Below are 15651 nucleotides of genomic sequence, written 5' to 3' on the forward strand. Positions count from 1 at the left end.
CCCTTTATAGTTTTATCATGAGGTACAAAGTTAGATTTCAAGTTACTTACCATTACTATCAGAAAAATCCAAAATCTTTCCCTCAGTTTCTGTCTTTGTAATTTAAAAGATCCAAAAATTGTTTGTCATTGTTTCCAAAGTGCTTAAAACCGTTCTGGTTTCACATGGAATAAGGGTAAAAGGCATGATTTTTGTCTAGACGCCATCTTACTACAGTAGCTCTGTTTTCTTATCTCTATCTCCTTTGGAGAAAAGACCAACTTTACCTGCTTTATCTTTCTGATGTGGCAGAATTTACTGGATTTCAAAACATTTTAAATATTTTGAGGAGAGAAACTATTAAAATGCGACCTTTGTGTACCAGTTTTTTAAAATATTTTCATCATACTATGGAAAGCATCCTAGGTTCGGCGTAGTAGTTTTCATGCTCCTTCAGCACTGAACTGAATTAGACATTTTTCAAAATTTATTTGAAGCTTTTACTCTGAGATTGATTGTTAATTTTTCCAAGAAAATTAAGTTTGTTTTGTAGCTAACCATATTAACAAATGGGGCTTCCCTGGTGGCTCAGATGGTAAAGCGTCTGCCTGCACTGTGGGAGACCTGGGTTTGATCCCTGGGTTGGGAGGATCCTTTGGAGAAGGAAATGGCAACCTACTCCAGTATTCTTGCCTGGAAAATCTCATAGATGGAGCCTGGTAGGCTACAGTCCATGGGGTTGCAAAGAGTCAGACATGACGGAGCAACTTCCCTTCCTATTAACAAAATTCCTTTGCACTTTGTAGAAACCATAACTTCCATACATTAGACATACTTTTATTTTTTTTTCAGGGTCATGTTAATATAATTTTGTGCTTAACTTATTTACTTTTTATGATCTTTAAAGGCAAGATTTTAAGATTCTTGTGTCACAGATTTTTTCAGATAGTAAAGTTCTATCTAGTCCCCTGGGAAGTCCCCTCAGAGTACTACTCACACCTTTTGAAAGAGTTCTGGTGTGAGTTGGTTTGAGCAGAAAATCCCCCCCAGAGGGAAGTATATGAAAGTATGTTACTGAAAAAAGGAGTAAGCTAATACAGTACCTAGGTTACTTTTATGTGTTAGAAGAAACACTCTGAGCAGATCCATCTCAGGTTCACCTGAGAGTCCCATCTTTAAATGGCTCTCCACCTTGGGAGCTGTCTGCCAGCTCCCGAGTGCCTGACAAATGTGTGTGAAGCTGAGTGCTTGGGCAGAGGCCCACAGTGGAGTCAGGAGGGCCTCCATTAGGGCCTCTCACTGCCCGCAGGGCATGTCCATAACATTGTGACCGGTGTCACTAAGAGTTGGTGCTGTCATCTGTCATTCCTCACGGCATCTGTAAAGTCGAGGGAGCAGCCCAGGCCTCAAGGGCCAGTGGTGAGTGTAGCCCCTGGTAAAGAGATTGTGTCCTGTCTGCGGGACATTGAGAAGACACTCACATCTCAGGTCACAATATCCACCTACCCCCAACTTCTTCCTGGAAGGAGGAGTAGTGAGATAATTGCTCGTACACAAAGATCAGTTGTGTAACCACTGTCTCAGTTACACTCCTATTGTGAACGGTCAGGAGGCCCCAGAAGAAAATGGTCATAGACAAAAAGTGTCAAGTGCAAATCCCAAGTGACCATAGTGGATTTACAGCTTTGAGAGATGGTCCTCCCTGACTGTTAATGGAGAATGTGTTTGATGGTGGGTTTGCTGTGGCAGCTAGGCACACTTCTTATTTTTCAACGTGGGAATTCTTTCTCTGAGTGGTGCCTGTGAAGGCCAGTGAGGATCTAATAGCTCCCTTTCACCTTAGTACCACACATTGATGACCAGGATTGCAGAGAAAAGAGCCGCTACCGAGCCCCAGGTTGCCTGTTGGAGCTGATGGCTAAGCAGGTACATTTACTATGATGAAATGTTGGCTGATGTAACCATTTTCTCTCACACAAATTACTCCCGAGTCTCTTAGTGCTTTTATTTCCTAGCCCTAGAGTGAAAACCACAATCACAGAAAACTAACCAAAATGATCACATGGATCACAGCCTTGTAAAACTCAACGAAACTATGAGCCATTCTCTGTAGAGCCACTGAAGATAGATAGATGGGTCATGCTGCAGAGATCTGGCAAAACGGGGTCCCCTGGAGAACGGAATGGCAAACTACTTCAACATTCTTGCCTTGAGAAGCCCGTGAACAATATGAAGAGGTGAAAAGATATGGCACAGAGATGAACCCCCCCAGCTAGCTAGGTGTCCACTATGCTCCTGGGAAAGAGTGAAGAAATAGCTTCAGAAGAAATGAGAGGCTGAGCCAAAGCAGAAACGATGCAGCTGTGGATGTGTCAGGTGGTGGAAGTAAAGTCTGATGCTGTAAAGAATAATATTGCATGGAAACCTGGAATGTTAGGTCTGTGAATCAAGGTAAATTGGAAATGGTCAAACAGGAGATGGGAAGAGTGAGCATCAACATTTTAGAAATCAGTGAACTAAAAAGGATGGGGATGGGTGAGTTTAATTCACATGACCATTATATATACAGCTGTGGGCAAGAGTCCCTTGGAAGGAATGGACTAACCCTCATAGTCTGCAAAAGAGTATGAAGTGCAGTACTTCCATGCAGTCTCAAGAATGACAAAAAGATTTCAGTTGTTTCCAAGGCAAAACCAACATGACAGTTACCCAAGTCTATGCTCAAACCGCTAATGCTGAAAAAGCTGAAGTTGAACAGTTCTGTGAAGGCCTACAAGACCTTCTAGAACTAACACAAAAAAAGATGTCCTTTTTCTCATAGGGGACTTCACTGCAAAAGTAGAAAGTCAAGAGACCTGGAGTAATAGGCAAATTTGGCCTTGGAGTGCAAAATGAAACTGGGCAAAGGCTAATAGTTTGCCAAGAGACTGCACTGGTCATAGGAAACACTCTTCCAACAATAGAAGGGACAGCTCTACACATGGAAATCACCAGGTGGTTCATACCAAAATCAGATTGATTATATTCTTTGTAGCTGAAGATGGAGAAGCTCTATACAATAGGCAAAAACAATAGAGAGCTGATTGTGGTTCAGATCATGAGCTGCTTATTGCAAAATTCAGACTTCAAGTAGAGACAACCACTAGGCAATTCCAGTGTGACGTTAATCAAATCACACAGTGGAGGTGACGAATAGATTCAAGGGATTAAATCTGATACAGTGCCTGAAGAACTATGGATGGAGGTTTGTGACATTGTATAGGAAGTGTTGACCAAAACCATCCCCAAGCAAAAGAAATGCAAAAAGGCCAAATGGTTGTCTGAGGAGGCCTTACAAATAGCTGAAAAAAGAACAGAAGTGAAAGGCAAAGGAGAAAAAGATATTCCCATCTGATGGCAGAGTTCCAAAGAATAGCAAGGAGGGATAAGAAAGCCTTCCTCATTAATCTATGCAAAGAAATAGAGGAAAATAATAGAATGGGACAGACTAGAGATCTCTTAAATTAGAGATACTGAGGGAACATTTCATGCAAAAATGGGCACAATAAAGGACAGAATCGATGTGAACCTAATAGAAGCAGAAGATACTAAGAAGAGGTGGCAAGAATATACAGAGAAACTGTATTAAAAAAGTCTTAATGAACCACGATGACCACGATGGTGTGATCACTCACCTAAGAGCTCTCAGACATCCTGGAATGCGAAGTCAAGTGGGCCTTAGGGAAGCATTACTAGGAACAAAACTAGTGGAAGTGATGGAATTTCAGCTGAGCTATGTCAAATCCTAAAAGATGATGCTGTTAAAGTGCTGCACTCAATATGCCAGCAAATTTGGAAAACTCAGCAGTGGCTGCAGGACAGGAAAAGGGTAGTTTTCATTCCAATCCTAAAGAAGGGCAATGCCAAAGAATGTTAAAACCACACAGTTGGTGCTCATTTCATGTGTTAGCAAGGTAAGGATCAAAATCGTTCAAGCTAGGTTTCAACAGTACAAGAACTGAGAACTTCTAGATGTACAAGCTAGGTTTAGAAAAGGCAGAGGAACCAGACATCAAATTGACGACATCTGTTAGATAACAGAGAAAGCAAAGGAATTCCAGAAAAACCTATTTCTGCTTGATTGAGTATGCTAAATTCTTTGTGTGGATCACAACAAACTGTGGAAAATTCTTTAAGGATGGGAATAGCAGAACACCTTACCTGTCTCCTGAGAAACCTATATATAGCAGGTCAAGAAGCAACAGTTAGAACTGGACATGGAACAACAGACTGGTTCCAAATTGAGAAAGGAATACAACAAGGCTGTATATTGTCACCCTGTTTAATTTCTATGTTGAGTACATCTTGCAAAATGCTAGGCTGGATGAAGCACAAGCTGGAATCAAGATAACTGGGAGAAATATCAACAACCTCAGATATGCAAAAGACACCACCCCTATGGCAGGAAGCGAAGAGAAACTAAAGATTCTCTTAATGAAGGTGAAGGAGGAGAGTGAAAAGGCTGGCTTAATACCCAACATTCAGAAAACTAAGATCATAGCATCCAGTCACATTATTTCATGGCAAATAAAAGGGAAAAAAGTGGAAACAGTGGCAGACTTATTTTCTTGGGGTCCAAAATCACTGTGGATGGTGATTGCAGCCATGAAATGAAGACACTCGCTCCTTGGAAGGAAAGCTTTGACAAACCTAGTAAGCGTTTTAAAAAGCAGAGACAAAACTTTGCGACAAAGGTCCGTCTAATCAAAGCTATGGTTTTTCCAGTAGTCATGTATGGATGTGAGTTGGACCATAATCCAAAGTCCAAGAGTTGTTGAAGGTGTTTCAGAGTCGGACATGTTAACAACTGAACAACAACGATTTCTTCGGCTGAGCACTAAAGAATTGATGCTTTTGAATTATGGTGCTGGAGAAGATTCTTGAGAGTCTCTTCAAAAGCAAGGAGATCAAACCAGTCATTGCTAATGCAAATCAACCCTGAATCATTCCAGTCATTCATCATTGGAAGGACTGATGCTGAAGCTGAATCTCTTATACTTTGGTCACCAGATGTGAAGAACTGAGTCATTGGAAAGGATCCTGATACTGGAAAAGGTTGAAGGCAAGAGGAGAAGGTGGCAGCAGACAATGAGATGGTTGGATGACCTCACTGACTCAGTGGACATGAGTTTGAGCAAGTGAAGGGAGATAGTGAAGGACAGGGGAGGCTGCTGTGGTGCAATTAATGGGGTTGCACAGAGTCAGACATGACAGCAACTGAACAGTTTCTGCATGTGCTACTTTATGAGGTTTCTCCATATCAGTTTCCAGTTGCTTTATTGCAAGGGAGTTCCTCCACAGTCATAACTGGGAACACCGTGCTATTCCTCTTGGGCATTTTGCACGTCCTTTGCAGTCTGCCCCTGCTGTCCTGGTGTTTCCATGGCCTGGATGTTTTACTCAGTAAGTTAGTGGTCGGCTAATACCAGCCACAGCCTTGACCTCAAGGGCAGTGACCGCCAGTTCCTCATTTCTTCTCAGGTTTGGATGTGTTTCCTCCTTCAAGATCCAGACAAGAAAGACAGCTGCATCCAGATGCAGAAGGAAGAGAGCCACCTTCCACGTTCGAGTGGGACTTCCTCTCCATTCTTTGTTGTTACTGTTACTCAGTCCCTGAGTCGTGTCTGACTTGTGACCCCATGAACTGCAGCATGCCACATTTATGGGCGATCACTTCTAGGTTCTGCTGACTGCACTTTGCCATGAGAACTTTGTTTCCCCTAGCGTGCACCATGTGTCCCCAAATGTGTAGTGTTTCATGAAAACAAGCCCTGAAAAGAATGCCCACACTGTAATGACAGATGTACACGCTTAGGAACTGGTTGCCATTTTTCACAGCATAAGAACATAGGGTTTTGAGTCCAAGGGAAAAGGCAGCCAGGTGATACCCACCTCTGTTCTTATGGCAGCCTTGGCCTTGGCCTTGACCTGTGCTTTGTTTTATGGCCCATGTCTCAGAAGCCTCTGATGCTAGTCATTTCCAAACTGCTTTATTTCATGTCTGTGTAAATGTATTCGTCTCTCTGAATATCAGTGATACTCTTGTCTAAATTATGTACAAAAGTGTAAAACCTAATATCAGTCCTAGGTTTTAATGTCTTTTTTTAAAAAAAATAATAATGTATTTTGGAGAGGTTGGTCACCACAACATGGAATTAATGGTTAATGAGTAACTCACACTGCCTCTATCCTTCTCTCTGTCTGGGACCCACAGCAGTTGTGGATTGGAAGGCCTCCTCCAGGGGTGTTTCATGACTTCGCAGTAAGTTGAAATTCTTTTAAAATTCACAAATCCACATTTAATCGTTTCCAAGGAAGTCCTTAGAAATCTGGTTGCCTGGTGGTTGCTACTAAGAAATGGGATTTACTGGTGCATCTTTGAGAGATGAAAGTCTCTCAAGAATAAAAGGTGTTTTTTTCCAAGGGGCATACCACACAGCATGTGGGGGTCTTAGTTAACCTGTCTCCTCTGTGGTTTAAATGCAGTCTCTTAACTGCTGGACTGCTGGGGAATTCCCTACAAGGTGGTTTGGATTTGTGGATGAAGGACCTAGAAAGAGAAGCATGCAATCTGTGGCTTGCAGAGGATTCTGGTGGAGAGACGTTATCACTTATTTATCACTTGCCCCTCATCCACGGATGGCTACCAACACAATGGTGAGCAATAAACACTTTCTAAGGGAGTAACAAGCAACTCAGACATAACCAGGGTAAAGCAGCTGAAATCAGGGTAAAGTCTTCTGAAATGACCATGCATTTCAGAAGAACATCTTGGAAGAATCCAAGATGGAGAGAAATCCTGGGTAGGACAGGAATGTTGCAAGCATTTCAGAGTCAGATTTCCTCAGGCCTTTAAGGGATCAGAGATACTGCTGTTCAGTCACTCAGACGGGTCATACTCTTCGTGACCCTATGGACTGCAGCACACCAGGCTTCTCTGCCCTACACTGTCTCCCAGACATTGCACAGTCATGCCCATCAAGTCAGTGATGCCGTCCAACCATCTTGTCCTCTGTCATCTGCTGCTTCTCCCACCTTCAATCTTTCCCAGCATCAGGGAGTTTTCCTATGAGTAAGCTCTCCGCATCAGGTTGCCAAAGTATTGGAGTTTCAGCTTCAGCATCAGTCCTTCAAATGAATATTCAGAGTTGATTTCCTTTAGGATTTACTGGTTTGATCTCCTTGCTGTCCAAGGGACTCTCAAAAGTCTTCTCCAACACCACAGTTCAGAAGCATCAATTCTTCAGTGCTCAGCCTTCTTTTGGTCCAACTCTCACATCTGTACATGACTACTGGAAAAACCGTAGCTTTGACTATATGGACCTTTGTCAGGAAAGTAATGTCTCTGCTTCTTAATACACTGTCTAGGTTTGTCATAGCTTTTCTTCCAAGGAGCAGGCATTTTTAATTTCATGGCTCTCCCGCAGTGATTTTGGAATCCAAGAAAATTTAAGTCTGTCACTGTTCCATTGTTTCCCCATCTATTTGCCACGAAGTGATGGGACCAATGCCATGATCTTAATTTTTTGAATGTTGGGTTTTAAGTCAGCTTTTTTACTCTCCTCTTTCATCAAGAGGCGCTTTAGTTCTTCTTCACTTTCTGAAACAAGGGTGGTGTCATCTGCATATCTGAGGTTGTTGATATTTCTCCCAGTAATCTTGATTCCAGCTTGTGCTTCATCTAGCCTGGCATTTTGCATGATGTACTCTGCATATTAATTAAATCAGCAAGGTGACAGTATGCAGCCTTGACGTACTTCTTTCCAAATTTGGAACCAGTCCATTGTTCCATGTCCAGTTCTAACTGTTGCTTCTTGACTGGTATACAGGTTTCTGTATCTCATATCAGAAACAAATAAGGACTCCAAGGAGAAGCATGTGTGTCTCCATGAAGACAGAAACTTGAGCCCATGGTGTAGGCTGTGTCTCCCCAAAATTACTGTGTTAAATCCTGATGCTCCATGTGGTGGTATTAGGTTGGACCTTTGGGAGGTGACTAGGGCATGAGGGTAGAGCCCCTGATGGGCTTGGTGACCTTACAAAAGAGACCCTAGAGATCTCCCTTGCCCCTTCGTGTATGTGATGGCGGACAGCAGTAAGTCATCCGTCTATGAACCAGGAAGCGGGTCCTCCTGCTGGTGCCCAGATCTTGGACTTATAGCCTCCAGAACTGTGAGCAGTTCTTGTCTATAAGCCACCCAGTATTTGGTTTTCTGTCACAGCAGCTCAGCTCAAGTGGACCAAGACCCAGTAGTTACTCAGATTTATCAGGCAGCAAAACACCACGTGTGTACGTGCTGAGAAACCGGTTGCTCTGTGTGTATGTTTCATATATGAGATATAAAAATCTTACAGTAACTTCTTCAAGGTTAGGCGCTATCATCATTTTGCAGATGGGGCCACTTGAGTGACTAGTCAGACTCATACCTGTGCTTTAGGAAGCTGAGCTTGCACTGAGCAGCTTAGACAAGGCTGTCCAGTAGAACCTTGGGGGACGAGGGACGTATTCTGTTTGTGCTGCCCAATGCACTAGCTACATGTGGTTTCTAAGCACCCAAAATGGTCCTTGGGGCTGAGGAACTGAATTTTTAATTTTATTTCATTGTAATGAAAATAGCTCCATGTGGCCTGTAGCTGCTGTGGCAGATAGTGCGGACAAGGCCTTAGCATAACCTAACCCGGGTGGTTGTCTGTCTCATTGCTCTTCTGTAAACTGTACAGGTAAGTCTTAATGCCATGTATTTGTCAGTAGATAGGGTACATTCCGGGCCGAGAGGAGTAACCCCACATCCAAGGAGTGGCAGCTGTGCGGGCTCAGGAGGGCCGAGAGGAGCTACTCCACATTCAAGGTCAGGAGGGGCAGCTGTGAGGAGATAGCCCCTGTCCAAGGTAAGGAGCAGCAAACACTTCAGTATTCTTGCCTTGAGAACCCCATGAACAGTATGAAAAGGCAAAATGATAAAATACTGAAAGAGGAACTCCCCGGGTCGCTAAGTGCCCAATATGCTACTGGAGATCATTGGAGAAATAACTCCAGAAAGAATGAAGGGATGGAATCAAAGCAAAAACAATACCCAGCTGTGGATGTGACTGGTGACAGAAGCAAGGTCCGATGCTGTAAAGAGCAATATTGCATGGGAACCTGAAATGTCAGGTCCATAAATCAAGGCAAATTGGAAGTGGTCAAACAGGAGATGGCAAGAGTGAACGTTGATATTCTAGGAATCAGTGAACTAAAATGGACTGGAATGGGTGAATTTAACTCTGATGACTATTATATCTACTACTATGGGCAGGAATCCCTTAGAAGAAATGGAGTACCCATCATGGTCAACAAAAGTGTCTGAAATGCAGTACTTGGATGCAATCTCAAAAATGACAGAATGATCTGTGTTTGTTTCCAAGGCAAACCATTCAATATCATGGTGATTCAATCCTACGCTCCAACCAGTAATGCTGAAGAAGCTGAAGTTGAACGGTTCTGTGAAGATCTACAAGACCTTTTAGAACTAACACCCAAAAAAGATGTCCTTTTCATTCTAGGGGACTCAAATGCAAAAGTAGGAAGTCAAGAAACACCTGGCTGCTAAGTCACGGTAGTCGTGTCCGAATCTGTGCGACCCCACAGATGGCAGCGCACCTGGCTCCCCTGTCCCTGGGATTCTCCAGGCAAGAACACAAGTGGGTCGCCATTTCCTTCTCCCGTGAATGAAAGTGAAAGTGAACTCGCTCAGTCGTGTCCAACTCTTTGCAACCCCATGGACTGTAGCCTACCAGACTCCTCCGTCCATGTGATTTCCCAGGCAAGACTACTGGAGTGGGTTGCATTGCCTTCTCCAAAGAAACACCTGGAGTAACAGGCAAATTTGGCCTTGGAGTATAGAATGAAGCAGGGCAAAGACTAATAGAGTTTTGCCAAGAGAATGTACTAGTCATAGCAAACACCCTCTTCCAACAACACAAGAGAAGACTCTACACATGGACATCACCAGATGGTCAACACCGAAATCAGATTGATTATATTCTTTGCAGCCAAAGATGGAGAAGCTCTACAGTCAGCAAAAACAAGACCAGCAGCTGACTGTGGCTCAGATCATGAACTCCTTATTGCCAAATTCAGACTTAAATTGAAGAAAGTAGGGAAAACCACTAGACCATTCAGGTATGACCTAAATCAAATCCCTTATGATTATATAGTAGAAGTGAGAAATAGATTTAAGGGACTAGATCTGATAGATAGAATACCTGATGAACTATGGACAGAGGTTTGTGACATTGTACAGGAGACAGGGATCAAGACCATCCCCATGGAAAAGAAATGCAGAAAAGCAAAATGGCTGTCTGAGGAGGCATTACAAACAGCTGTGAAAAGAAGAGAAGCAAAAAGCAAAGGAGTAAAGGAAAGATATAAGCATCTGAAGGCAGAGTTCCAAAGAATAGCAAGGAGAGATAAGAAAGCCTTCTTCAGCGATCAATGCAAAGAAATAGAGGAAAAGAACAGAATGGGAAAGACTAGAGATCTCTTCAAGAAAATGAGAGATACCAAGAGAACATTTCATGCAAAGATGGGCTCGATAAAGGACAGAAATGGTATGGACCTAACAGAAGCAGAAGATATTAAGAAGAGGTGGCAAGAATACACAGAAGAACTGTACAAAAAAGATCTTCATGACCCAGATAATCACGACTGTATGATCACTCACCTAGAGCCAAACATCCTGGAATGTGAAGTCAAGTGGGCCTTAGGAAGCATCACTACGAACAAAGCTAGTGGAGGTGATGGAATTCCAGTGGAGCTCTTTCAAATCCTGAAAGATGATGCTGTGAAAGTACTGCACTCAATATGCCAGCACATTTGGAAAACTCAGCAGTGGCCACAGGACTGGAAAAGGTCAGTTTTCATTGCAATCCCAAAGAAAGGCACTGCCAAAGAATGCTCAAACTACCACACAATTGCACTCATCTTACACGCTAGTAAAGTAATGCTCGAAATTCTCCAAGCCAGACTTCACCAATACGTGAACCGTGAACTTCCTGATGTTCAAACTGGTTTTAGAAAAGGCAGAAGAACCACAGATCAAATTGGCAGCATCTGCTGGATCATTGAAAGAGCCAATGAGTTCCAGAAAAACATCTATTTCTGCTTTATTGACTATGCCAAAGCCTTTGACTGTGTGGCTCACAATAAACTGTTCTGAAAGAGATGGGAATACCAGACCACTTGACCTGCCTCAGAAACCTATATGTAGGTCAGGAAGCAACAGTTAGAACTGGACATGGAACAACAGATTGGTTCCAAATAGGAAAAGGAGTACGTCAAGGCTGTATATTGTCACCATGCTTATTTAACTTCTATGCAGAGTACATCATGAGGAATGCTGGGATGGAGGAAGCACAAGCTGGAATCAAGATTGCTGGATGAAATATCAATAACCTCAGATATGCAGATGACACCACCCTTATGGCGGAAAGTGAAGAGGAACTAAAGAGCCTCTTGATGAAAATGAAAGAGGAGAGTGAAAAAGTTGGCTTAAAGCTCAACATTCAGAAAACGAAGATCATGGCATCTGGTCCCATCACTTCATGGCAAATAGTTGGGGAAATAGTGGAAACGGTGTCAGACTTTATTTATTTATTTATTTATTTTGGCTCCGAAATCACCACAGATGGTGATTGCAGCCATGAAATTAAAAGACACTAACTCCTTGGAAGGAAAGTTATGACCAACCTAAACAGCATATTCAAAAGCAGAGACATTACTTTGCCGACTAAGGTCCGTCTAGTCAAGGCTGTGGTTTTTCCTGTGGTCATGTATGGATGTGAGAGTTGGACTGTGAAGAAAGCTGAGCTACGAAGAATTGATGCTTTTGAACTGTGGTGTTGGAGAAGACTCTTGAGAGTCCTTTGGACTGCAAGGAGATCCAAACCGTCCATCCTCAAGGATATCAGTCCTGGGTGTTCATTGGAAGGACTGATGCTGAAGCTGAAACTCCAATACTTTGACCATCTGATGCGAAGGGCTGACTCATTTGAAGACCCTGATGCTGAAAAAGATTGAGGGTGGGAGGAAAAGGGGACGACAGAGGATGGGATGGCTCGATGGCATCACCAAGTCGATGGACATGAGTTTGGGTAAACTGCGGGAGTTGGCGATGGACAGGGTGGCCTGGCGTGCTGCGGGTCATGGAGTCAGAAAGATTTGGACACGACTGAGCCACCAAACTGAACTGACATGGTCCAGAGGTTGAAGGTGGACTTGCTGGGACAGGGCATTTAAGCAGAGTCCTGAAGCGGGAGGAGGACTAGTGAAGTGAAGAGAGGTAGAAGAAACAGCATGTGCAAAGGCCCTGGGGTGAGGAAGCACATAGGTTGTTATGTTAGAGAAACTGGAGGGTGGGCAGTGAGGGTGGCAAAGAAGGAGAGTTGGGCAGGATGAAGTTTGATCTCAACAACCATCTCAGGCAATATAATTAATTGTCAGTGTTAGCATACTCAGGCCAGAGGGGACCAGTGAGAGCTACACCTGCTTGTGTCCTGTATCCTCCAACACACACTCACACTTTGTATTTCTCTGTTTTAATTCTCTCACAGACCTCTGTGTAAGATCAGCTCTTATCAGTAAAGACTTTAACTTCCTCATGGGGGCTTGCCTGGTTGCTCAGTAGTAAAGAATCTGCCTGCCAATGCACGAGATACAGGAGACTCAGGTTCAGTCCCTGGATTGGGAAGATCCCCTGGAGGAGGAAATGGCAACCCACTCCACTGTTCTTGCCTGGAGAAGTCCTTGGACAGAGAAGGCTGCCAGTCTAGGGTTCATAGGGTCACAAAGAGTCAGACAGGGCTAAGCAACTGACCATAAGCATGAACTTCTTCATGCCACATATTTGTGATCTATCAGAGAGCCCTCCATGCACTGTTAGTTACAGGGATTTCCATTTGTAGTTACAATTGATGTCTATGGGGCTGCCCATTGGCTTCTGAAAATGATAGTCCTCTCTGACAGAGTCATTGCCTGTGGACCAGATCTCTGCAGCAGAGAAGGCGAGGGGGTAGTACACAGAGCCCTGTGTTTTAGGGGATCCTCTGTAAGCAAAGCAACAACATAATATATATTCTGTTCTGGCAAAACAAGTTTGGGTGCCAGGACAGTAGGTCGAGGTTCTGTGTATATGTGTGTGTGTGTGTGAGAGAGAGCGAGAGCGCACGCAAGTGAGCAGTGGCAGGGGTTACACGGAAAGGACAGAGTGCCAGCCATTCACCATGTGCTTTTAGAGGCTTGAAGGACGTTGTACATGGGGAGTCTGGAGACAGTTGACACAGGTACCTTGAGCTAATGGTTTCCATTATTGTACATGAGGAATCTCATTGGAAACTAACCATCTCTTAGCAAGAAATCATTTCAGCTCTTCATGTCCTAACAGGCGACTCATCTCTGCCTTCATGCCCTGTCATGCAGGGTGTGGTGGTCAGGCTTCAGATCTCCACCTTTAAAATAGGCTCATTGCCCCCTTTAGGACCTCTTTAAGGGGCTGTCACAGGGAGTGAGTGTGACCTCCACCACAGTGACCCCAGGAAAGGGTAAAGGCACTGCGGGTCTGACTAGACGCACCTGTCCAATCATGATTCTGAACTGCCTCGTCTCCCTGAGATTGCATCACAGTCAGTAGGAAAAGTATCTGGCATGATACTTTATACAAGATAGAAATTTTAGACAAAGTAACACCTAGGGTATTTTCCACAACAGTGATAGAAAACATTGGCTCAGACAGGAATGGATCATCTCCCATAACTGAAGGCTCTCAGAAGGGGAGGTGTGATGAGGCGTAGTACATCAGGGTCGCCTCTGTCTTCTCCATGATCAGTTTTACCCATAGCCTGACAGCAAGATGGGTGCTGCTGTCCCAGATATCATGTCCACTCCTCGTCCAGTCCCGAGGACCTAAGTCTGTTAAGGAACAGTAGGACCCTGGGCAAGAGGATCAAGACATAGGCCAGAAAGTCCACACAGACGGGTACTTTCTGGGGGATCCCCCTTGCCTGCTGGGAGGCCAGACAGAGGGGTTGGAGTGGTCAGGACCCTGCTCGCAGGATGCATGCCAGCTTACCAACAATCAGGGCAGAGAGAGATGGACTGCTACCTTGATGTACTTCCCAGCCCGAAATGCATACCAGATGGGGTTTCCAGTACCAGCAGCAACTAGGCACTGAATCTGGGGTGGATGGGGCCTGGGAGAAGACTCGATCTAGCTGCACAGAGACAGCCTGGTGGGCTGGGGTGTGATATGGTTTGAACCTTGGAGCCCATCGTTAACATGGGAATGACAAGTGTGGTCCTCCACTGGAGCCCATTGTCAGTGTATTAACAGTGGGGCACAGGTCCAGCAGAAGCAGGGGTTGCTGGCATGCACATCTGGGTGGTGCCTCAGAAACACACGTCTTACATGGACAGCCCCTGGGGAGGAATATGCAGCAGTTCCTTTCCTGGCAGGAGTGCTTTGGTTCTACCCACCCCTTACCACTGTTTAGAACTGGATCTGGGATGATCAGGTCCTGGGAGAGACCTGCTATAGAAGCGGCCAGGTCCCATGCGGTAGCACAACTACCTTGGTCCCTGTAGCCACAGTGCCCTGGCCCCCAGCACCAGCCCAGGACGAGGTGTAGGAGAAACACAATGGAGAAAAGGATGTGACCTTGGGCTGCTTCCACGTTTCCATGGACTACAGCACAGCTGGTAAATGGGACCTCAGTTGCTTCAGCACTCACCTCCTTTGGGACAGAGCATGCAGTCAAAGGCAACAGAATGTTATTTAATCCATCCATCAGGGCTTATACTCCAACAACTGGGGAGCAGACCCTGCCCCTGACAGGGCTGTGATGGCTATGGAACAGAGAGGAGCCCCTGCCCAATAACCAGTGCTGGCTCTTGATATCACAGCATTATTTACACCCACTGTTGAGTGGAACCTAGATGGCTCAGAGGTAAATAATCCATGTGCAGTGCCGGTGATGCAGGAGACACAGGTTCCATCCTTGAGTTGGCAAGATCCCCTGGAGGAGGAAATGGCAACCCACTCCAGTATACCTGCCTGAAAAACCCCATGGACAGGAGCCTGGTGGGCTATAATCCTTGAGGTCGGAAAAAGTCGAACATGACTGAGCAACTGAGCACAGCACATCACATGGGAAACAGCCAGCACACACTGACAAAATCAAAAATATTGGACTCACGCAGTCTACACCGAGATGCTCCTACAGAAAAACACCCGTTCAAGGACCATAATAGATAATTTTCTCCTAAAGTTATACAGGCAGAGAAAGTAAAGTAAAATGAAAAATCAGAGGAATCACTCTCAATTAAAAGAAGAAGAAAAATCCCATGAAAGAACAAATAATGAAACAGATCTCACCAGTCTACAAGACACTGAGCTCAAAAAAGAGGTAATAAAAATGCTGAAGGAAATAAAGATTTTAAATAGAAATGCAGATCACTCTAACAAGAAACTAGAAACTATAAAAAGGAACCAATCAAACTTAGACAACTCGACTGCTGAGATAAAAACCAATCCAGAAGCAGTTAATACAAACTAAGTAACACAGAAGAACAAGTAAGTGATCTGGAAAATAGAATAATGG

General features: G+C 44.2%; 1 protein-coding gene across 5 annotated transcripts; it reads left to right on the forward strand.

The window, feature by feature from the left end:
- The first annotated feature begins 513 nt into the window (after positions 1-513).
- Positions 514-15353, forward strand: LOC105608991 (uncharacterized). Of its 5 annotated transcripts, none has more exons than XM_060409015.1 (3): positions 514-1398; positions 1823-1905; positions 6233-15353. In XM_060409015.1, the coding sequence occupies exon 3, from the start codon at positions 10011-10013 to the stop codon at positions 11214-11216; it is 1206 nt and encodes a 401-aa protein (XP_060264998.1). In that variant the 5' UTR covers positions 514-1398; positions 1823-1905; positions 6233-10010; the 3' UTR covers positions 11217-15353. The 5 variants fall into 5 exon arrangements, 1 of the variants encoding a protein (XP_060264998.1); XR_009599131.1 differs by lacking the exon at positions 6233-15353 and adding an exon at positions 1995-6105 and having other exon boundaries at positions 533-1398; XR_009599132.1 differs by lacking the exon at positions 6233-15353 and adding an exon at positions 5500-6105 and having other exon boundaries at positions 533-1398.
- The last annotated feature ends 298 nt before the right edge of the window (positions 15354-15651 follow it).

This window comes from Ovis aries, chromosome 2 (assembly GCF_016772045.2).
Source record: "Ovis aries strain OAR_USU_Benz2616 breed Rambouillet chromosome 2, ARS-UI_Ramb_v3.0, whole genome shotgun sequence".
NCBI classification, from domain to species: domain Eukaryota; kingdom Metazoa; phylum Chordata; class Mammalia; order Artiodactyla; family Bovidae; genus Ovis; species Ovis aries.